At 39.2% G+C, this 22,892-nt stretch overlaps 1 protein-coding gene across 2 annotated transcripts; it reads left to right on the forward strand.

The window, feature by feature from the left end:
• Positions 1–4,993: 4,993 nt before the first annotated feature.
• On the forward strand, positions 4,994–19,614 carry LOC140565819 (multidrug and toxin extrusion protein 1-like). Of its 2 annotated transcripts, XM_072691962.1 has the most exons (17): positions 4,994–5,149; positions 5,607–5,708; positions 5,883–5,951; positions 8,332–8,480; positions 8,967–9,009; positions 9,181–9,225; positions 9,328–9,425; positions 12,688–12,785; positions 12,909–13,022; positions 13,786–13,853; positions 14,423–14,531; positions 14,635–14,710; positions 16,685–16,754; positions 16,869–17,001; positions 18,331–18,425; positions 18,593–18,700; positions 19,122–19,614. In XM_072691962.1, the coding sequence occupies exons 1-17, from the start codon at positions 5,006–5,008 to the stop codon at positions 19,437–19,439; spliced, it is 1,839 nt and encodes a 612-aa protein (XP_072548063.1). In that variant the 5' UTR covers positions 4,994–5,005; the 3' UTR covers positions 19,440–19,614. The 2 variants fall into 2 exon arrangements, with proteins under 2 accessions (XP_072548063.1, XP_072548064.1); XM_072691963.1 differs by lacking the exons at positions 8,967–9,009; positions 9,181–9,225; positions 9,328–9,425.
• Positions 19,615–22,892: the final 3,278 nt, after the last annotated feature.

A 22,892-nucleotide genomic window follows, 5' to 3' on the forward strand; every position in this document is an offset into this window, starting at 1 on the left:
GAAAATCTAAAAAATTAAACCACAGAGAAATTGAATAGAGCGTGTAAAACCAAATACACAGAGCAGTGCATTACACCTGATTGAGGTAGTAAACAGTAGGTTCTCAAAGAGGGCATCTAAATCCACAGTTGTTACCAACATCAGCTGGGGCAACTGCAGCTGAGGACAGAGTGTGGTACTAATTAAGGGCAGATCTGCTCACTGAAGAAGTGACAAATGTAAGACACTCAAAACAAAACTGGTGGAATGGTTGGAATCTCTCTAAGCTGCAATGAAGCTACACTCTGTCACTTTGTGTTATCCTTTCCTCTTCTCCAGAGCAGTCAGCTCAAATTGTTCAGGGATTTTGTGAGTGCCTCTGTATGGGATGTACTGAAAAGCTCTGTTCCCAAAAAAGAAAAGAGCCTGAATGGCCTTGTTGAAATACCAATAACAGCACACCTCACCAAAGATGAACATGAGCCTGTAATGGTGTCTTATTACCTGCCATGGTTTTGTCCTGGTACATAGCATTAGAGCTTTAAGGAGGTTTAAATGTAAACCAATGCCTTATGCCAAGAGACAATTCACAACCTAAATCAAATGTTTTCAATATCCAGTGAACCACAGTAATCCACCAGTTTCCATGGAGACTCTTCTTAATCTCCAACAAACACTATACATGCTTTTTAATTAACATGACACTACATATTGACTTTGAATCTGCTCTTAAAAATTCAGTTTCAATTAATTATAGTTGTGTAAATAATCTTACCAGCAATTATCTTTAATGGGGGAAAAATCTTCTACAAACCTTCTTTTGTTGACAGCTAAGACAGGCTCCTTGTGGATGATGCCAAACTGTGAGTGAGACGCTCTGTTCATGGCTGATTTCATCTGCCTTTTATGGAATCCTCCTGTGCTGGATACAAAGGTTTATTGCTTTAAATAAGCAAACGTGGTAAACAATAGTTTGGGGCCCAAGGTCAGTCATAAGAGTAAATCTGATGACGTTCTTTATACGGTAACCAGAGCTTTATCTTCCGCAGTTTCCTTCTTTCTTTAAAACCTTAAAAGTATTAAACGTATAAGTTCCTTGAGGAACCTTAAGAGGTTCTTCAATCTGAAGCTGTGGAAAAACCTCTTAAATTGCTTTAAAGACCTTCAAGAAACCATTTTCTTCTAAAAAAAAATCTTTTCTTGAAGGTTCATAAAGCACCTTAAGAGGTTCCTGCACAGTTTCAAATTAAAGAACCTCCAAAAGTTCCTCAAGGCCTGATATATGATATGGTCACTACCTATACCTACCTGTGGAAATAATACTTCATAAACGTATTACAAATAGACTTTATGTAAATAAAAAAAGAGATTCTAGTACTAGTAAGAGATTCTGTAAACACAGGTAGTTTACAGGTACTTCATAACACCTGTATAAGTACATAATATAATACATAATACATTAATAACAGATTATACCAGTACTTCAGGATGACTCAAGATGTTTGATTAAATTAATTATATTGTATTTACATAAAGGTCCAACATTTAGGGGCCAAGTACATTTCCATAAACTGAAACCTCGGCCCCCAAGTAATTATTTACATATATCTATAAGCCAAAACATTATGCCACTTACAATATGCTGTAAATCCTACTTGTGCCACCAAAACAGTTCCAACCCCCCCAGGACACAAACTCTACAAGATCTTTGAGGGTGCCCTGTGGAGCAACCACCAATCTAAAGATTGATTCAGCACATTCCAGAGGCGCTTGATATGATTAAAATCTGGAGAATTAAACTCTTAAACTCTTCCTCAAACCATTCCTACATAATGTGTGCAGAGTGGCAGGATGCTGAAAGAGGTCACTGAAATACAATAGCCATCAAGGGGGGCTCCTGGTCTGCATATTTCCCAGCAGAACACTGGCCAGAGCAAAACAGACCCTTTCACTGGCTTGTCTTCTTCCTACAGTACATCCACAGTACATCCTGGTGCCTTTGATGTATATGGTCTTGGTGTAGATCATCTTGTGATTGTTAAACTGTTTAGTAATGTTCACATCCTAATTTAAGTTAATAATTTACTACACCTCACTATATATTTTTAAACTGACTTTGCAACAGCAAAAATAACATCAAGATCATCATCAGCAGAACATCCAGAGAGAATAGAACTTGTGTATTATCACTGCATACAGATTCCTTTAAGGCAGAGTTCTGCATCTAACACAGCTCTGCTGCCCCCTCTTGAATAAAGTGCAGCCTAATGCCACTGCATTCAAAAAACATGGCACATAAATTTTGTAACAAGTATATATCCATTTGGTAACTAATTTTATGATTTAAAAATGGAAAATAAACAACATTACACTTAGGTCCCAGCCCCTGTAACCTTGTCCAAAATATATGCTCCACATTGTTACACAATGGTAATGTGCTTCTGGACACATGTAATGTGATGCACTATGTGTCCATAAATGTCCAGATATGCCTTCTACTTCCACTAGGATGCACCCATTTGTAAGGCTGCACCCACAGCTTGTATAATCTTCAAACAAAAAAAGTGCCAATAGAACAGGACGTTCTGTAGCAGCCACACATGAATGAGCCCAAGCTAATCAAGCCCAAAAAATATCCCAAGAGGGCTATATAAATCCCCCAGAGTACTCGGCTCTGGAGCAGTAGAACAAAGTTCTCTAGGGTGACAGAGCTCCATCCAATGCTTTTGGGGTGAGTTAGAGTGGCATTTGTGATCCTCACTAATGTTCGTATGGTTGAACACAATCAAATCCTCACAGCAGTGTTCCAAACATTCAGTGTAGAGGTCGCTACTGCAGAACAGGGGAACAAACTCTGCCTTCAAACAGCTACATGCTAATTGCCAACAGAATTGGACTCTCAGGAGCAGATAACCATGAACCCAACGGCACCATGGGTGTTAAGAACTGTGTTCTCTAGAATGATGGGCCAATACTTTTTGGGATGAGTTGGGGATGAGGTGGTGTGGTCCATCATCCAACATTCTGACGCTCCAGTACTGAATGCAATCAAATCTTCACAGCAGCTCTACAAAATCTAGTGAAAGCCTCTGGACAGTAGCGACAGTTACTCCAACAAAAGTAACTATAAAATATTTTTAATACCCTTGAAACCCTTGGTGTCCCAATACTTGTGTAGTACTACTGTATACTAGTGTACATCGCTGCTGTCCAATGAAAAACATTTCTCTCCATTTTTGTTAGTTTTGTTTTCTCTGTTGTTTGAACCCTGTAACGGCTCTATACGCTCTGTAAAGACTAAACTCTTACTTTACATTGACTTCCATTCAAAGTTAAGGACATTTTAGCTCTCCTGGAAAAATCACTATTTTGGAGACACATGTTTTTCATTGGACAATGGCGATATGCTCTTTTCATATTCCACAAAGGTGTCAAAAGTATTCAGATTCATTTCTCCAGTAGAAGTGTAGATACTAGGGTTTAAAATGACTTCTATAGAGCTTTTTACTCAAGGAAAAGTGTAAAAGTACTGGTTTAAAAACTACTTCAAGCAGAAAAGTAAAAGTAACATAAGGAAAGGCAAAAACAAAGGCCAAAAGCTTAGGCTGTGCCCCAGGGGCCTATAGTGCACTACCCCACCTCCCCCAAAAATATTTTTCTAATGACTGTTATATTTATATTATTTTTGACTGATTACAAACTGAAATAAAATAGTAACAAGGCTATTTGATGGAGTAACAAGGCTATTTGTAAAATGTACGGAGTAGGAGGTACAGATAATTGCATGAAAATGTAAGAAGTAGAAGTAAAAAGCCAGCTGAAAAAGAATTACTCCAGTAAAGTATAGATAACCAACATTTCTACTCAAGTAAGGTAACAAAGTATTTGTAGTTCGTTACTTGACACCTCCCTGATATTCCATGTGGTGTAATCTAGTCAAGTAAACAGAATTTAATGGGAATTTAAGACAGGATGCATACCTTATCTTCTCAATATTAAGAGAGGTTAGCACCTCCTTGATCCTCTAAAGGGGGCCTTTTGAATTAACTATAGAGCAAAATGCACTGAGCCAGAAGGGATGCAAATGCAAAAATAACTTATAATAATTTTCACCATGATGTACTGCTTGTAATATGTTATGGGATGTGTAAAAAAAACTTCTTTTTGCAGCCCTCTTTTAACATCATAAAAAATACTTCTGTATTTGTTCCCCTCTAAATGAACAACATCCAGGTGCTGAAATGAGCGTATTAGCACAGAATTGCTTGATATAATTTAAACTGTGTAATAATGCAGCTCAACCGTAAATGTTCACCAACATTGTTTTTTTATGTTGTATTACATTGTACAGCTGTCTAAGCATTGGCCCTAGCTTGGGGAGATGCTGCTGACTGGGAATCGGAAATGTCAACAAAATAACTTTAGTAAATGTGGTATACACTGAACAGCCATAACATTAACACCACCTTTGTTTCTACACTCATCAGCTCTACTGACCATATAGGAGCATTTTGTAGTGTAGTCTTTAGTAACAGACTATTGTCCATCTGTTTCTCTGCATACTTTGTTAGCCTCCTCTCTCCCTGTCTTCAATGTTGAGGACCCTACATGACCCAAGATGGTGGGTCATTCTCAGCACAGCATTGACACTGACATGGTGGAGGTGAGTTGCTTACAGTACTTACAGAGGGCTCCTATACGGTAGAATGGACAATGAGGATAGAAACAAGGAGGTAGTATTAATGTTATGGCTGATCTGTGTCTAAATACTGATGTTGAGAATGAAAAGTATTATTCCATCCTGAAAACTGAAAAGTACTGGAGGAAAAGATCAGTTAGTTCACAAAACAACTAAAGAAAGGCCCAGAAAGTCCCAGAACCCTTTCTTTGGCCAAAGCTACGGATCTAATTGGTAATCCGTTAAGAGTGGTCAAACTTTGCCACAGTGACCTGTGACTGCACAGCTGCAGTGGAGCTGCCGTCTCCTGCGGTGACCGAGGCCTCAGTGAGACGGAGCACGGAGGAGATGATGGACGGTTCCAGAGCCCGGGCTGAAGCTCCTTCCATGGAGCCCAGTGCTAAGCTGTTCTGCTGCGGCTGTGTGAGACGCTACCTTCCTCTGGTTTACAGAGAGGAGATCTACCACATCCTGCGCATGACCGGACCCCTGGTGAAGCAGGCTTTATTTACTCGCTCCGTTGCTCTCCCTCCCTTTCTCACTCTTTCTCAAACAGTCTCAGCCTCTCTCTCTTATCTTAGGTTTATCTATCTCCCTCTCTTTCTCTCTCGTTTTTCTCCTACTCTTAGTCTCTTGCATTGTATTGTGTTCCCCCTCTTTATTTCTCTTGATCATTCTCTAATTCTGTATCTATATTGCTTTCTTTTTTTCTTTCCCACTCTGCCTCCGCCACACACACACACACACCAGTCTTAGCATCCTCTATTCCTCCAGTGTGACTGGTTATTCACTTTTACGAGTGTGAGATATATTTGTCTCATATGAGAGAAAACACCAGGGGTATAAATAATCTTTGTGCTATTCTAACTCTGTTTAAATCACTGTTTGATTGGTTCTGGGGCCTCAGGTTCTATTCATCCTGGGTTATTTTTCTGCTCTGCCATTCTAGGTCGCTTTTCGCATCCTGAATTATCTGCTTCCATTTGTCATAACAATGTTTTGTGGTCGCCTGGGAAACAGTGTGCTGGCTGGTTATGGAATGGCCTCTGCTGTGAGTTTACGCCTTCATGTGTTCATTTCTCCCGACCTGTTTTTTTTTTGTGCTCACGTATAAAGAAATACGCTTCCTAAGTATATGAATAACTGCATGTGTGTGTATGAGAGTATGTAGTCAACAAAGTCTGTGCACGTTGCAAAAGAAAAGAAAACCTTCCTTTTTTTCTAGACCATAAGCATTACAACCGCTGCAACAGGTGGAGGACTGGCACTGGCCTGTGACACTCTGGTCTCTCAGGTGTGAAAATTACTCCAAAAATACAGTATTTTTATTAAATATGTTATAAAAAATATTCTCACTCTATCGTGAAACTGACACCATCAGAGGTCACTGTTATTCAATCCCTGTTCAAACTTTCTTGCACCAACTAGTTTTTGTCTTATCATTCTTATGTAAAATCAGTGATACAGTCACTAGTATACAGCTTTTCTCTCTGAGATGATCTCTTACAGTTATCTGAGAATCTAAGAAACTAGAGTATTGTGGAAAAGTCAGAAATCACAGTGGCTCTGAGTGGCTGAGTGGTCTAATGCAGTATAATGCAATATATATATATATATATATATATATATATATATATATATATATATATATATATATATATGTTTTTAGTCATTGGTAGCATATCAGACCTTCCATAGTTTTTTGTTAGAGCACCTGTAGATATGTGTGCTGACAAATATAGGTATCTATTTTCACACCACACTATCTTTGTGGAAAAAAAGACTTCCCTTCAATCTTGAAAGAATCTATTAACAGTTTTGTGTGGAACTACTTCTCTGTTTGTTTATAAGATGGAGCATCTGAGTAGCAATGATTGTCTTGCTGCTTTCAGGTCAGGATGTTAAGCAACCACTTATGAACGGTAGATTCTTTAAAACAGAGGTCCTCAAAACCAGTCTACAGACTCCAACATATGCAAGTTGGTTTGGAGTAAAACAAGTAAACCAATCTGAGAGACTCTGAGTACTGATTTGAGAACCACTGAAATGTGATTTTGAGAACCTTGAATTGCACAGTGCCTGTATTCACCCCCTTAGATGTTTTTCCCTTTTTTCCTTTTTAAATTAAATCATGGTCAATATAATTACTCTTTTTTTTGTTACATTACTTACTACTCTTAATAACAAATTTAAACTTTGATTTCTATACAGTAATGTCAATTAAATAAAAATATATAATAGAAAATAAGTTCATAAATATTCACTCCTTTTAAAGTGACTGACCTAATAGGACCTAAATTGGTCCAACTAGTTTCCCAATTAGTGAAATGGAGAATAGCTGAGTGTAGTAAATGTGTCTCAAGTGATGTAGTATAAATGTATGTCTGGAAGCTTCAGTCAATGGTTAATCAGTATTCCTGGCTACAAATATACCCCAAGTTACATCCATCATTAAGAAATGGAAGGAATATGGCACATGTGTAAATCCGTCTACAGCAGGCGGTTTTCACAAACTGAGTGACCATGCAAGAAGGAGACTACTAATTGAGGGAAACCAAGACATCTTTGACTACTCTGAAGGATTTAAAAGCTTCAGCAGCTGAGATGGGAGAGACTCTGCTTATGTTGACTGTTGCCCAGGTTCTTTACTGGTCAAAGTTTTATAGTAGAGTAGCACAGAGAATGAAATCCCAACTGCAGTTCACCCAACGGCATATGGGAGACTCCAAGGTCAAATGGAAAAAAGGTTCTTTGGTCTGATGAGACAATAATGAAGCTCTTTGACCATCGGACTAGATGCTATGTTTGGCGGACACCAGACACTGCACCTCACCACAAACACACCATCCCTGCACGGTGGTGGCAGCATCATGCTGTGGAGATGCTTCTCAGCAGGCGGCCCTGGAAGGCTTGTTTAGGTAAAGGGTAAAATGGAGGCAGCAATGAATATCTTCTGAAAATCTTAAAGGAAATTCTGATTCGGTCTGCAAGAAAACTACTAATTATTTTCTGGCAGAACAATGTCCTAAAGCACACAGTGAAAGCTACACAGAAATGGTTTAGAAACAACAAGGTGAATGTTCTGGAGTTGCAGAGACCTCAATTCAATAGACAATTTGGGGTTGGACTTGAAAAGGGCTGTTCATGCCTGATCCCTGTGCAACCTGAAAGAGCTTCAGTAGTTTTGAAAAGAGGAATTGAGAACAATTGCAGTGTCCAGATGCGCAAGCCTGATTGAGACTTATCAACACAGACTTAACACTTACTTGAAGGGGGTGAATATTTAAGAAATCACATTTCACATTATATATTTTTTATTTCATTGGCTTTACTTTGATATTTGTAGAACAAATTATATTGACCATGATGTGATTTCTAAAAGCAATAAGAGAGGAAAACATCCAATGTGGTGAATACTTTTTACTGGCATAGCATGAATAAGAAGAACCTTTTCCATTCCCATTAATCCCCCCCCCCCCAAAGGACTGTACATCCAAGCCAAGAAACCTTTAGGAAAGTCTAGGACTTTATTTATAAGAATGTAATTGACGGCTTAGATTTTTGACATAACCAAAGTCTGTCCAATTCAGTGGTGAAGGAAGTCATGCACAAGAGCTTTAGGCACTTACAGGAGTGGTCCTGAATAGTGATGCGTGTTTTGGTCTTGTCCTCAGACGTTTGGGAGTAAAAATCTGATGCATGTGGGAGTGATCCTGCAGAGGGGAGTTGTGATCCTGCTGCTCTTCTGCCTGCCATGTTGGGCTCTGCTCATAAACACCCAGCCCCTTCTCCTTCTGCTGGGACAGGACCCTGAGGTGGCCAGGTGACAGAAGACAGAACTCATTCAGCTTTACAGAATTCAAATGATAAATCTAGCTAGACACTAGTCTTAATAACTGCATCTCTCCATCAGCTGATGATATCTATATATTGAGACAAGTAGGAGGCCAAACAGATGCTTGTATCTCAGCCATCTTCCTCCCATTTTGTGCTCGTGTTGGCCTTTCTCCGTTCTTAGGTTTTATGAACTCGCAGATTGATTCTCGAGGTGATAAGCTCCCCTACATGAATTGGAGAAAATCTGCAGAAAGCATCTATTCTCAATTTACCAACCTAATGAAATGTGGAAACAGTTATTACGTTCCAACCGAATGCAGAATGCTCACTGACAAGTGTTTTTGCCATGGCTGGTTTTGCTGTGGGGTGGTAATGAGAGATTCTAGCAGATATCTCTGGTCGGTTGGAATGCAATTCCATCTCGCTGAAATCACTTACACCTCCGCATAGTGATGAGCATGCTTTCTTTCAGGATAGCCCAGCTGTACGTGGTTGTGTATCTGCCTGCAGTACCAGTAAGTCACTTCTTGCTGCATTTTCCCAGTTTTCCAACTGACTACACAATTTTTCCTGCTGGTGAGAAGTAATAAAAGATCACATACTATATGCTTGACTCAGCAAGTAGTATTTCATGCACTACTGGACATGCTCTCTCTCATTCTGAGCTGTGTGTCTCTTACACACAGGCTTCCTTTCTGCATCAGCTGCAAGTAGCTTATCTTCAGAACCAGGTGTGCTATTTGTCCTCTAGATTTTGACTGCTGCTCAATTAAATCCATTTTTAAGTGCATTTTTTCCTGATTATGTTAACATTTACTGCTTTGGGTTTACAGGGTGTGATCTTACCACAAGTGTACACTGCAGTTGCGGCCAACATTGCCAATGTATTGACAAATTATATCCTGATCATCTGGTTGGACCTTGGGGTGCAGTAAGTCCCATCAATGACCACTGTGTGTAATTCTGCGCAGCCTCTAGCAAGAAAAACAAAAAGCAATAGACGTAAGAACCAACCTGTGCTTTGCCCAAAAATGTGTTCTTTTGTAGTAACTGTTGTGAAGATGGAAAGGTTTACAAAATCTTATTTAATCCAGTGCTGGACCACACTGATAAAACTCAGCATCAATATTTTCCTTTACCAGATACTAATCACATTTGCAGAAACCAAACATTTCTTCTAAATTTTGCATTTTATGGTTGCAATGCATTTAAACCATTCCTTCCCAACAATTTGGAGCGGAGCATCTATCAAAGGACATATACCAGTCAGCCAGAATACTAGAACCACCTGCCTAATTGTGCCCCAAAACATCCCTGACTCCACAAACCCTCTGAAGGCATCTGGCACCATGGACGCTGTATGGAGGGCGCTAAATGCAACATGGGGTCAGCATAGATCAATGAAGGAAAACATTTTCAGTAGGTACTGACCAGTGCAGCCTAGGAACACCACACAAGAGCTACCTGATATTTTGGAGACGCTCTGACCAAAATCAATTTGGCCAACGTGGTTCAGATCTTTACATTTTATCTGACTGTATCTCTAACTGCCTAATAGGTATAGCCCACCTTTTAACATGTTCTTCACTTCACCCTACTAATGTTTAATGTTGTGGCTGATTGGGGTCTACTACAGTTAAAAAAAAAAAAAAAACAAACGGCAAACTAAAGCACTATGATTAGAGGATTGCTCGTTCGTATCCCGGTCATGCTGCTGGCCTAAAGCTCAATTGCCCTTGCTCTCTCCTGGGTGGGGAGAGAACGGGTAAAATCGGATACAATTTATTTTAAAACAAACAAACAAAAAAGCATTGGTTACATTTGCAACAGAAATAGTGCTTCTCCGGTAGCAGCAAGGGTGAGATACCAAATTACAGACAACACTTTATATATAAAAAGGTTGTATCTTCTAGGAGAATTGAAGATAACTGCATTCCAGATTATTTGTTCCATTAACCTAAAAATAAATACAGGCTCCAATGCTCAGCTCCAACTCTGGATTAAATAGTCAGTTTAATCTTCTTAATTTTACATTTCAATCTGAAGTAATATTGAAATGAATGACTTGTTAACAAAGACGCACAAAACCTTCAATGAATTGCAGAATCAATTCCAGGACAGGTCTAATCACAACACTGCTATATCAAGAACATCTGGACATCTGCTCTCACATTGCTGCAACTCGGTTGGCGGATTAGACAACTGCATGAAAGAGCAGCTGTAGATCCAAAGTAGAGAGGAGTTTCTAGTATGGTGCAAATGCATCAGAAGAGCAGTCTGTGACTAGAAAACCTGCCAAAATACAGCACAGTCAACGTGATTAAAGATTCATCACTGGATGCATAACTGGATCTAATCTCATAATACCGTGGCAGAATAAAGGTTTACTGCATTACAGGCCATAAACAAGCAAGCGGTATTTATTCAGGCTGACATTTAAGAACCACTCACAGCGGCTCACATTAGGGCTGTACAATTAAAGTTTGAAAGTCAAATATTAAACTTCATTATCACACAAAGACTAGTCACACAGGGAGGGATTAGCTAGCTACATGCACTAGCGTTAAAAATATTAAAGCACTCTGAACCGCGGTCCCCTCGCTACCTTACAAACACGTGAAAAACAGGGATTTTGGGGGGGTCTGGGGGTGGTTTGCGGTCACTAATAATTAGACTAATAATATTCGTTTTAGCCACTGAGTGACAAACTGGTCAAATTCCGCTCTTAACTTCGCTAATTAGCTACTATTAAACGAGCAGCTCGCAGCCGCGCTGTTCATAGCCAATCAAGCTGCTAGCCAGCTAACTAACGCTACCGGTATTAGCTATAGCTAGCTAGCTAGCTATATGCGCTAGCACTGGTAATCTTCTCTGAGGTATTGCAACCTAACGTTAAACACTATTTTCATCATAACGTTAAATCACATTTCACCGTTTAGCTAGCTAACATTATCTTGACAAAAGAGTGAATTCTCCACGCTATAGTTAATATGTATACAAATGCAGTGCTAGGAAGCTAGTGCTAGCTCTTAGAGCTAGCACTACCACAACACGCATTTCCGGTCAATGTCGACTCCAAACGTAAACATGTTTGCAACCTGAAGGCAACTGCTTTACCGAGTAGAAGAAAATGCTTAGTGCTACGGTGATTTAAAGAGATCCTCCTTTCTCCTCTCAGCGTCCAGACTGCTTTCAAGCACACCATAAATAATTAGCTAGCTAGACAACCGACCCCTCGACCCTCGACGATCCGAACCGACCGGATCGTCTGGGAATCGATATCGACTCATCCCAACGACTCTGGGAGTCGCAATACCAGGCAGTGACTTTTTGGATTCCGCGGTTTTTATTGTATTTGGGTCGAGTTTGTCTGTGAATTTGTTTAATTGGCGTACTGTATAACCGGGGTAAGCAACTCCGGTTCTGGAGGGCTGAAGTCCTGCTCAAACGCACCTGATTCAACTGAGCCAGATTGAGCAGGAGTGGGAGAGCAGCCACATCAGCAAACTGTTGCCCACTCTTGCCTTTTTTCCCTTCCAACGCAGATCAGCAAATTGCCTTTTTTCTGTAAGAGGACACGTATATAAAACTGATACAAAATGATGGGTTTACGACGAGGAATACACATTTAATATTACAAACAAATAAATAAATAAGTAAATAAATAAATACATGTAAAAATATATGTTGGGCTAGCACACCCCTTCAGTTTTTTTTGTCACCCTTTTCTATCCCATTTTGTTGTATGATACAAATATCAGCATACTGTTTTTTTAACTCGATAAGCTTGTTTGCAAACAATTCAGTTTTTGCAACAAAAAAAAAAACTTGTTTTAAACTAACTGATAATTAATTCATTAACTGATGATTAATCACTGGTTTTATACGGTCCCCACTGGTAGAACAAATCAGATGTGTTTTTGGTGCAATGGAGCTAGCATTAGCATGGTGGCAAATTCTTGGCTGTTTCAAATTTGCCAAATTTTCGATTAGCTACAGCATCATAATCTCATCATTATATTGTGACTTTACACTTTCTCATTATTTTAATTGGGATTTTTGTCATCGTTCTGGAAAGCTTTTCCTACCACACAATGTAAAATACAAAATAATGCATTTGTGGATAGAGCACGTTCAGGCCACAGTATCATTCATACAAAATTAATTTCATATTTTCTGTGTTTCACTGTCAGTGGGTCTGCAGTGGCCAGTGCTGTTGCAGAGGTCTACATTTGTGTGTTTCTCTATGCTTACATTCGCTGGAAGAGTCTGCATGCTGAAACATGGGGAGGTGAGGCTAGACAAGCCATCACTAGTAATCATTTTCATCTTGTTCTCCAGCAGCCTGCTACATCAGTGTATAAAGTGCAGCAGCCAACACTGCCTTTCTCTCGTTCTCTTTTTTTCTGTACAGGGTGGTCTTTAGATTCACTGCAGGACTGGGGGGCTTACATGAAGTTAGCAATCCCCAGCACAATGATGCTGTGCTTTGAATGGTGGATATACGAGATAGGAGGTTTCTTAGCAGGTATGCAGTGCACGCTCCGTTATCTCCAAAAAAGCATTTTCAAGGCTGCTTATGAAGTGAGCCGATGTGGAATATCTAATGCATGGCTTTTCTGGTTAGATTAACAATAACTGTGGGAAGTGAATGAGTGATCTTACAGATGCACAGTGCAGCGTCGGCTGCTTATCAAGTGTGTCAACATTCAATATGCAAAAGTACATCTAGAGAGTGACTGATGCTGTACTACACTGCTACTCCAGTCAACTGAATTTTTCAAACAGTCTGGAGACTCGACACATGGATCATTTATGACCTGCACTTTCTGTTGGATAAAATACATGCCTTTTTAATTTGAGTATATTGTCTTTTTGCACCTCCATGTTGCTAATGGGTTAATTCTCTCTTGTTCAGTGTATTAGCTTTTCATACAGGGACACAGAGGTATCACCCAAAACAAATAAGCAAAATGTGCAAAACCAATTAGTATGCCTGCTGTGGTCCTGAAAACATCTCTCAGGAGGTGATGGCATTCATTGGAGAGTGGAGACAAACTCCGAGTCCCCAGACTGTCTAGCTTTGTCATGTGGCCAGGTGTGCCATCTTAATTATTACAAACATTAATCTGTACTTGTATTTATTATTTATAACAAAATCCACAGCAAAGGTCCTTTCAGCTTGTAGGAACAGATTAATTTCCACTGCTGCCTAATGGAAGTACTATTCCAGCTATGTCATTAAATATTTGCACTACCTGACCTGAAAAATTAATTCTGTTGTGTTTCAGGGATGCTGAGTGAAGTGGATCTGGCAGCTCAACATGCAGTCCTGATGCTGGCTACCACAAACTACATGGTTTGATTGTTATGTGTTTGTTAGTCCTGTATTGTGTCTCATTCAAAAAGCAATTAAAAAAATGAATTGGGGCTTTCCATGGAACTTCACTGTAATTGGGAGGGACTAAACCACTGTGGGCTGAATAGATACAATCACCAAGCACTTTATTAGGAACACTATATTAATTCTGACTAGGGCCTCTTTTTATTCCTTTGAGATTCTGGTCCATGTTGACATGATTGCTTGTGTCTAGGAGCAGCGTTTTCTTCTCTTCAACAGCTGAGGTGCCCTTGAGCAAGGCACCTAAGCTCCAACTCCAACTGCTCCCTGGGCGCTGAGGCATTCTGACTGCCCGGTTCACTATTGTGACTGTGTGTTTGCTTCCTAGGATGAGTTCAAAGTGGAGTCTGAATTCTGTTGTACTTCTGTGCAATGGTCATAAAGTGTGCTTTGTTCCATGATGATGTTATTGTCCATGGTAATCAGTCATGCAGTGCTGAGGTTAGGTGCTGGAGAATGCTGGAGGTTTAAGACGTTACTTAGGTTTGTTCATGCATTCGTGCTAACTTTTTCACATGCATATGTAGTTCCCTTTAGGCATTCAAGGTGCAACTTGTGTGCGCGTGGGTAATGCCCTAGGAGCTGGAGACACAGCTGGAGCCATCCTCACTTGCAAGGTTTCTCTCACCCTCACAGGTTTACACCCACACTTGACTTTAAATCAGCTTCTATTCAGCCATTTACTGTTCACAACCAACTTGCTTCAGTGTTCTTCTTTTCTGATCATTTGATGCCACAGCTGTCCTCGCAGTCCTACAGGGTGCTGTGCTGGCTTGTTTAAAGCCAGTTATTGGATTCTTATTTACAGATGACCGGTAAGCGTTATAAATGTTACGGCCTGGGTTTTTTTTTCCTATTTCTTTGAGGGGACCTCTGACCAAAATGAAAAATGTAGCCATCATTACATCCGTTGTAAAAATGCCTGCTGGCCTCCAACAGTGGTGCCACAGTAATCTCTAGAGTGAGATTTTCCAGTTTAAAGACTAGAAAAACCCCACTATTGATGTATCTTGAAGGTAGAAGGAACATTTAAAAATTTACACACACTGTAGGGTGGACACTTCATGGCGGGCCTTTTGAAATGTGATCTTTTTGTAATGCAGAAGGATGTCAGATAGCTAATGTCAGTAAGGATGTGGAATACAATGTGGGGCTCCTGAATATTATAGAACTCACCTACACTTGTTTTAGGCCACAATGCCCCACCTTTCAGCTTAACAGTCTCCCACTGTATCATGTCTTATAGTTATGGAAGGCACTTGTCACAGTTCTACTGTTATGAAATCTGCCTGGGAGGAAGAATTGGGTATCCCAGTTCCAGACAATATTTGGGCAGAAGCTATGGCATAGATTTAATTCTGTTCGATAATTGTTTGTCACTGCTTGATCTAGTTTAAGGTTATGCATTGGTTGCATTATTCAAAACTGAAATTACATCAGATCTTTCCAGATATATCTCCTTTATGTGGAAAATATGGTACGACCGAGGCCTCCTTAATACATTTAATACTGGGCCGAGATATTTAAAATTAGATTTATTTGAAAGATCCTAAGCCCATACTGATTGTTACAGGCGGTTCGGATGTGGTGCATTCAATCCAGATCTGTTTTTTGGACCATGCTCTGATAGTAGCAAAAAAAGTGATTCTAATTTTTTGGAAGAGGAAAGAGGCTCTGTCGGTTAATAGATGGTGGTCAGATCTGACCGATATGTTAGCCTTTGAGAGACTTCGCTTCATGTTAAATGGTCAACTACCTTTGTTTGACAAGATTTGGAATCCTTTCATTTCCTTCTTAAATGATAATTGACGTATTTGTATTAAAACACTTTGGTGGTGGCCGAGGGAAGGGGGGAGGGATGGGTTAAAATATGCCTTTTATGTTATCATTTTATTTTATTATTTATTTTAAACTGTAACTCATTCAATGTAAGGATATGACTAAATTGTATATATGTTTTGTCAGAGGTGTCAACTAGAAATTTTGGTTATCTATACTTTACTGGAGTAATTATTTTTCATCCAACTTTTTACTTCTACTCCTTACATTTTAAAAATAGCCTTGTTACTTCTATTTTATTTTGGTTTGGTTTTGTGATTGTGGTTGGATGAGAAGTATAAACATATACCATTCTAATACGCTATTGGTTTGTAAGCGACCTATCGCATCTGTGCGTCACGTTACACTCCAGCAAGGACATAGCAGAAGTATGTAGCCTAGTATGAAGATGTCTGTGACAGACACTCAAGAGAACTTGAGTGAAATGTCCCAACTAAGCCCCACATTTACATTCCAATAAAGGTTATTGATAACATGCTTCTGACGTTTTTGCACCATTACAATACTTATAGGCAACTACTCTTTATATTTTCCGCTCCATGAAACACGTTAATGCTCAGTAGGGCACATAGCATGCTCCTTTAATAGATCTGATATTACTAAAAATGCATTTATTTTCAATAGGCAGATATGCAGCTGAAACAAGTAATCCAACAACGCATCCCAGAATTTTTTAACATTAAGATTTTATATAACATTATAGTCATTATGGCTTTTAGAAAAATGTTATTTTGGGGAGGTGGGGTAATGCACTATAGGCCCCTGTGGAGCGGCCTAAGCTTTTGGTCTTTGTTTTATTTTTATACTTTAAGTAGTTTTAAAACCAGTACTTTTACACTTTTACTTGAGTAAAACATTTAAGCTGAGTAATGAGTAATGACTGTGAATACTTTTGACACCTTTGTTTGTTTTTCTGTCAATAAACAAATGAAGCATAAAATGTCTTATAGGCAAATTGTACAGCTGGTGTCCAAAGTTCTAACGGTCTACTGTTTTCTGGAGTTCTTTGATGGTCTTGTGGTGAGTTGTTTTTTGTATTGTTTTTCTTCTTTCATTTTCAAAATATACAACTACAATTACATTTACGTTATCATTTTTAACCACAGTCTTTTTCTTTTGTCTTATTTGTCTTAGTGTGTTTGCATGGGCATTCTTCTGGGTTCAGGGCAGCAGAAGATAGCAGCTGTAGCTAATCTCTTTGGTTATTATTGCATTGGACTGCCACTGGGCATTTCTCTCATGTTTGCTGCAAAACTAGAAGTTCTTGGTTTGTATTTTTCTTTTGTTCTAATTCTGTATATTTATGTATACATACAGAATAGTGAACCTATTATATATACACAGTAATATCAGAATATTATGACCACCTACCTAACCACCCTTGCATCGGAAGACATTAGCAAGATGTTGTGGCATGGACTGGATTAGGTGATGAAAGGTGTTCATTAAAGAGGTGAATTGGTTCACTGTGGTGCGTTGATTGGTCTGTGCCACTCAACAGTCCTCATTTCCCTCTGGCATTAATGGTCCATTGAGCATCTCTCTAATGCCATTGTGAGAAATGCACACCTAATCCGGTCCATGCCACAGCGTCTTACTAGTGTTATCCAAGCAGAGGTTGCGTATTCCCATCTTTAGATACGTGGTCATAATATTTTGATATGTCTGAGCATTTATGTACAAAAGTATGTAGACACATGCTCATCCAGTGTTTCTTCTGAATACAAGGCTATCACTGTTGAGTGTGTCCACCCTTTATTGCAGTAACAGCTTTTAGTCTTATGAATAGGCTTTACACTCGATTTTTTGGGGAAAATGCTGTAAGGATTTGACTGCATTCAGCCACAAGAGCATTAGTGAGCATTGGTACAAATGCTGGATGATGTTTTCTGTTGAATCAGAACGCCACTCCAACTAATCCCAATCATTCCAGAGAACACAGATCCCCCGCTCCACAGCCCAGTACAGTACTGGGAGGCTTTATACTCCTGTAGTTGATGCTTAGCATTGGGCATGGGGAGCTTAGGCTCATTTGCAGCTGCCTCAGATTTGCTTCACAAGTGAACACTAATATGTATACACTGTATGACCAAATGTTTGTGGACACTCCTTCTAATGAATGTATTCAGCTACTTCAGGTTTCACCCACTGCTGACACAGATATGCAGAAATGCAGACATACAGCTTGTCTAGTCTCTGTAAGGAAGTACTGCCAATAAAATAGGACTCTCTGGGCTAGAGGGGTATGCAGCTCACCAGCATTGAGCTGTGGAGCAGTGGAACTATGTTCTCTGGAATGATGGTTGGTGCTCCACCCAGTACCTCTGGGCTGAGTTGGGAAGTTGGGGTGGGGACCTCACTAATGCTCTTGTCACTAAATGCAATTAAATCCTCACAGCTATGCTCTAGTAGAGCTAGTAGAAAGCCTTCCCTTAACAGTACAGATAGTTACTTCAACATTTTTAATACCCTTTACGAAAATAAAATGAATAATGAATGAGCAGGTGTCCCAATACTTTTGTCCAGATAGTGAATGTACTCTAAGTTTGCTAATTCATGTCATGTTTTCTCGTTTGTCTCTGTGCATATTTTGCAGGTTTTTGGCTAGGTCTTCTCATCTGTGTTTGCATACAGTCCACTTTTTTCATCATAGTCATTTTCAAACTTAACTGGGAGAGGGTAACAAAAGAGGTAAAAGAAAGTCTGGTGTTTCTGAATGCTGCAGAACCTGCATGCCTTAACAATGATTTATATTCATTGCATTTTATTACACAATTTTCCGAACTGATGTTTGAGAACTTCATTCGATCTTCATTCAATCATATGATCTGATTTTATTTTTTTTTTGCATATTTCAGGCCATTGAACGTACTGGAAAAATGCATTTGAGTAGGACACAACCAGATTTTGAGGGCAATCCAAATCAGAGCTTAGTCCCAGTGAGCCACACATCAAGCAATGCAGAGGTAAGTGTTCATGATCTGCCGATAAAATCACTTTTCTAGTGATACATATGAAAGGGCTCTTGTGTTCAGTATTCTTTGTCTTTAACTGCTAGATTATCAAATAATCAAACTTACTAAATTTTCCCTTTATCCTAAATGTCCTCAATCAGCCAAGACGTTTGACTTTTTTTGTTTTTTGTTTTGAGTTATGAGGCAAATTCAGCTAACTTGCTTCTTTGGTTTCTGTCACTATATGACATACTGGGATCTATAATCCTAAATAAAACTGCATAGCCAAAAAAAGTACCGACTATAGCCTGAATTTTGTCTAATTTTTAAACATTTTGGTGTATAATTGCGTAAATCTATTTCCCGGACTTGTTGCTTTAGCTCTTGGAATTGTGACAAATTGTCTTGATCCTGTTCTCTCCATTCAAATCAGAACTTAAATGGCCACCAGGCCGTGAGCTCTCGGGACCCAGATGAGAACAGGGACAGTTCAGTGGATCAGGAAAGACTGAGAGAGACTCAGACCCGAGAAGAAAGTACAGCACCGCTGTCCACCTCTCAGCTCATCTTCAGGAGAGGCTTGACCGCTTTGGCTGCTGTCCTCATCCTCGCTACAGGGACGTCTCTCCACCTCACCCTGCCTCTGCCTGAGGTTTCTCATGTGTCTAGAACGAATGACACTTTACATCTGAACAATACGCTGAAATATGTCACACCTTCTCCTCAGACCAGTACAGTGATGTCCTTCTGAAACCAGCACCCAGTCACTTTTTCCCTCATGACAAAAACCCACAAATGACAATAAGATACATTTGGATTTGGACCATTTTGCATGTGAAAATATGTGACCACATAAAAAAGCAGCATATTATCAAATGTGAAATGTTTTCACATGAAATAAACATGTTTTGTGATCACTTGCAAAACTCTCTGTGACTTTTTGTAAGGGTTCTGAAACTGATAACTCTTGTCTTTTGAAACTGAGCTTGCCTTTTTAATCTGTCATTTATTATTCTATACTATAATTCTGTAACATGGCCATCGTTCATATAGTGGGGCTAATCTGAAACTATAGTTTCATTCCCAATAATGCTATGTAATCTTAATTTCTAAATAACCTGCTTGTGGCCTGCTGTATACGAATTATCTGCACAATCAGATTTACAATGAATTCACTGGTTCTTTATGCCTCACAGTTGTATCTGTCTTCAAAGCATAAAGCGTACAGGTTATACATTCTATTGCCTTACTTCACTGGTTCTGACCGTCTGAATTGCTGCTGCTGTGTTCAGTCGTTGTAGACATTTGTGGAATGTTCTTTTTCTGCGTGTCTGGGTAAACAAAAGGTTATAGGGGTTGTATTCATTACCAAACTCACATTACTCATTTATGTTACAGAAATAGAAAGGAATTGAGGAGAAAAAAAAACATCAGTGGACATAATGGTCGGTGTCGTACTTTAGGAAACTCAACATAAAGCTTGCAGCAGTTGTTTGTTTCTCCCAGCCGACCCCATGAAGTCTTTCATCTCTGCTCTCTTTGTATCCACAGCTCATGTGCCTGTTCCTGAGTTTCCTCCTTTTCTTTGTGGCGAGGGCGTAGGAGAGTATTGGATATTGCTGCCCCAAAACGGGGCTCTAATATGTACAAAAGATGGGGTTGAAGGGTCATTAAGGGGTTGAATAATTGTGAGACTGCAGTCATTATTAAAAGCAGAATTTGGAGAAAGCACTTGTTATATTAGTTGTACTGAGATGTTTAAATTGTTCTTGTTTGATTGATTTATTATACACAGCTGAGGGTTGGTCAGTTTTGCTAATAAACCTGATTTGCAGGGGTTGAATAACTGTATGACAGAAGACATATGAACCAAATTCATTAGACATGATGTTTTAGTAACCTCTGTCAAACATTCGGCATTTGGGAGAAAATATTAAGTGTATTATTAAATTCTTACTTTTAACTGATACACAATGGTAGAGGTCACACACACACACACACTCACCTACACCCTTGCACCAAATGTTAAACAGTTGTCTGGGAAATCCTATTTGTGTTTGAGAGTTTCCAAGGACAGGAACTTATGACAGCCATGTTCCAATCAGATCTCTGAAGATCTCACTCCTTTCTATAGTTTCCTTGTGTATGCATCACATCACATGTGCAGGGGCATTGTGTATGCCTGTGGGTGCGATGAAACCAGTATACTGTGCCACTTTCATTGATGTCACAGTATACTGGAATAATTGTGAAGCACAAAGGCTCTAATAGCTGTGCCTCTTTACTGAATTACAATATTACTGAGTTAAAAGATTTTATCCTGGAATAAGATAAAAAGTCCTCACTGTAGGGTTCACTTTTTCTTTCAGCAAATTCTTTTTTTCTCCCAGGGTTGAAATGTAACAAAATGATTAGCAAAGTGAAAAGAATGTGAAAATGACATTACCTTAATTATATTCATTTATGGATTTAACAGCCAGACATAGAATCGGAGGACATTGGAGGAATGACTCCATATTAATAGAGAAATAATGATAGTGAATAAATGATTCTTTATAAATAAATGATAGTGGGTAAGAGAGAAAAATTACAGTCACTTACTGGGGGAATTTAATAGAGAAATGATACCATTTCATGCATTTACTCACTAATTTCTCAGGAACAAGCAATTCTCCTCCACAGGGAATGGAGTAATTGTGGGTTTAATGGACTAAGTTTAATTAAGACATCCCCGTCGTGCTTACCTTTATGATTGAGTAAAGCATTAAATACTATGAGACATACACTATTACAGTCTATGATAGGGTGACCAGACGTCCTGTTTTTAGGATGTAAAAATTCATCCAGCTGGGATATAAAATGCCCAAAATGTCACATTTACATCAGCATTCATTCTACAGTAACCACACATTCTCTGTACAGATTAATACAGCTTTAAATGCACCTGTTTAAGCTCCGCCTCCACATTAACCATTGGTCAAATTGCTTAAATCCCACTTTCTTGCCACCATTATTGTTCTTTACGTACCTCCAGCTTTATAGGACAAGACAACCAAATCAAAAACACACAGTGACCGTCAGCACACATGCCCGGAGCTGTGGGCAGCTATTGCTGCGGTGCAGTTGAATCCACAACCTTGACATCAACTGTTGGCCAAACTGCTTTCCACCTTGTCTGCTTTTTATTTATTTTACTTATTTTAATTTTATTTGACTTATTTTTTAATAATTTTAAATATTTTATTTTAAGACATATTGGTTAAAAATGAAAGGAGATTAAGACTATTTATTGGTCTTGGTAAATACATAAATATCTATGTATTATTGATCATTAATATAGTTCCATAGATTTCAGAGATATTTAACTCCTTCCTATCCTTACTTACACATACATACTCCACAGCTGAGGCCTACTTGAAGCCTCCCAGCCAGCACATCATGACTATGATGGACACCTGAGACTCCCCAGTGTCTTTTTTTAATGGTCATCCTAGTCTACGATCAACCAGACAGTGTCATTTTTGAAGATATTGTATGCATGTTCTTCTTCACTGAGTAGGACCACTTGGTAAAATGCTCTCTTAACATGTGTGTTAGATGCGGGTGGAGTAAGCAAGCTTATTAAGCTTATTATGACTTTCCCCCAGCATCTTTAAAGGCCTTGACCTCCATCCAAAAAGCATCAATGAGCCTACAATGAGAAAAGATGGCTGCCTCCACGCTTCTACACTGGTTTCAAGCATGGCGAACATGCAAGCATGTGAAAAACTTTACTTGCAGGTCCTGGAGCCTTTTTTAAATTTCCTCAGCATCTCTAAAGATGTAGGTAAGCTCATCTGTTCTGCACCACGACTGCTTTAAAGCATTAAAGCTTTAAACTCCAAGCTGTGCTTAGGAATGGTTTGCTTTTTTTCCAGGTGTCAATACATTTGCGTCCAATCGCTAATTGAGAGAGGTCCACAGATCCACATCCAGAGGTAAGAGAAATACATTGGAAGTTTTGGAAGTTACGTTCTTAAAATTGCTGATCGCTGTTGATGCAAATGATGCTTGGTTTGGTGATTTGGTAACAAGGTCCCTAAAAGCAGCTAAGCTGTCTTCTGTCTCCAGCTGACTTGCTGACAGTCTTAATTTTCTTTAGAATGAGATGGAAAATGTGCATGTAAATACTGTTAGTGCTGTCATTAAAGATCTCACTCAAAAG

This window comes from Salminus brasiliensis, chromosome 11 (genome assembly GCF_030463535.1).
Source record: "Salminus brasiliensis chromosome 11, fSalBra1.hap2, whole genome shotgun sequence".
Lineage (NCBI taxonomy): Eukaryota > Metazoa > Chordata > Actinopteri > Characiformes > Bryconidae > Salminus > Salminus brasiliensis.

Excerpts from the sequence above, each read along its gene's own strand:
- LOC140565819 (XM_072691962.1), top strand. The coding sequence starts at position 5,006 with ATGATGGACGGTTCCAGAGCCCGGGCTGAAGCTCCTTCCATGGAGCCC. Across the intron at positions 5,150-5,606 it reads TGCGCATGACCGGACCCCTG|GTCGCTTTTCGCATCCTGAA; the intron begins GTGAAGCAGGCT and ends CTGCCATTCTAG. Across the intron at positions 5,952-8,331 it reads GTGACACTCTGGTCTCTCAG|ACGTTTGGGAGTAAAAATCT; the intron begins GTGTGAAAATTA and ends TCTTGTCCTCAG.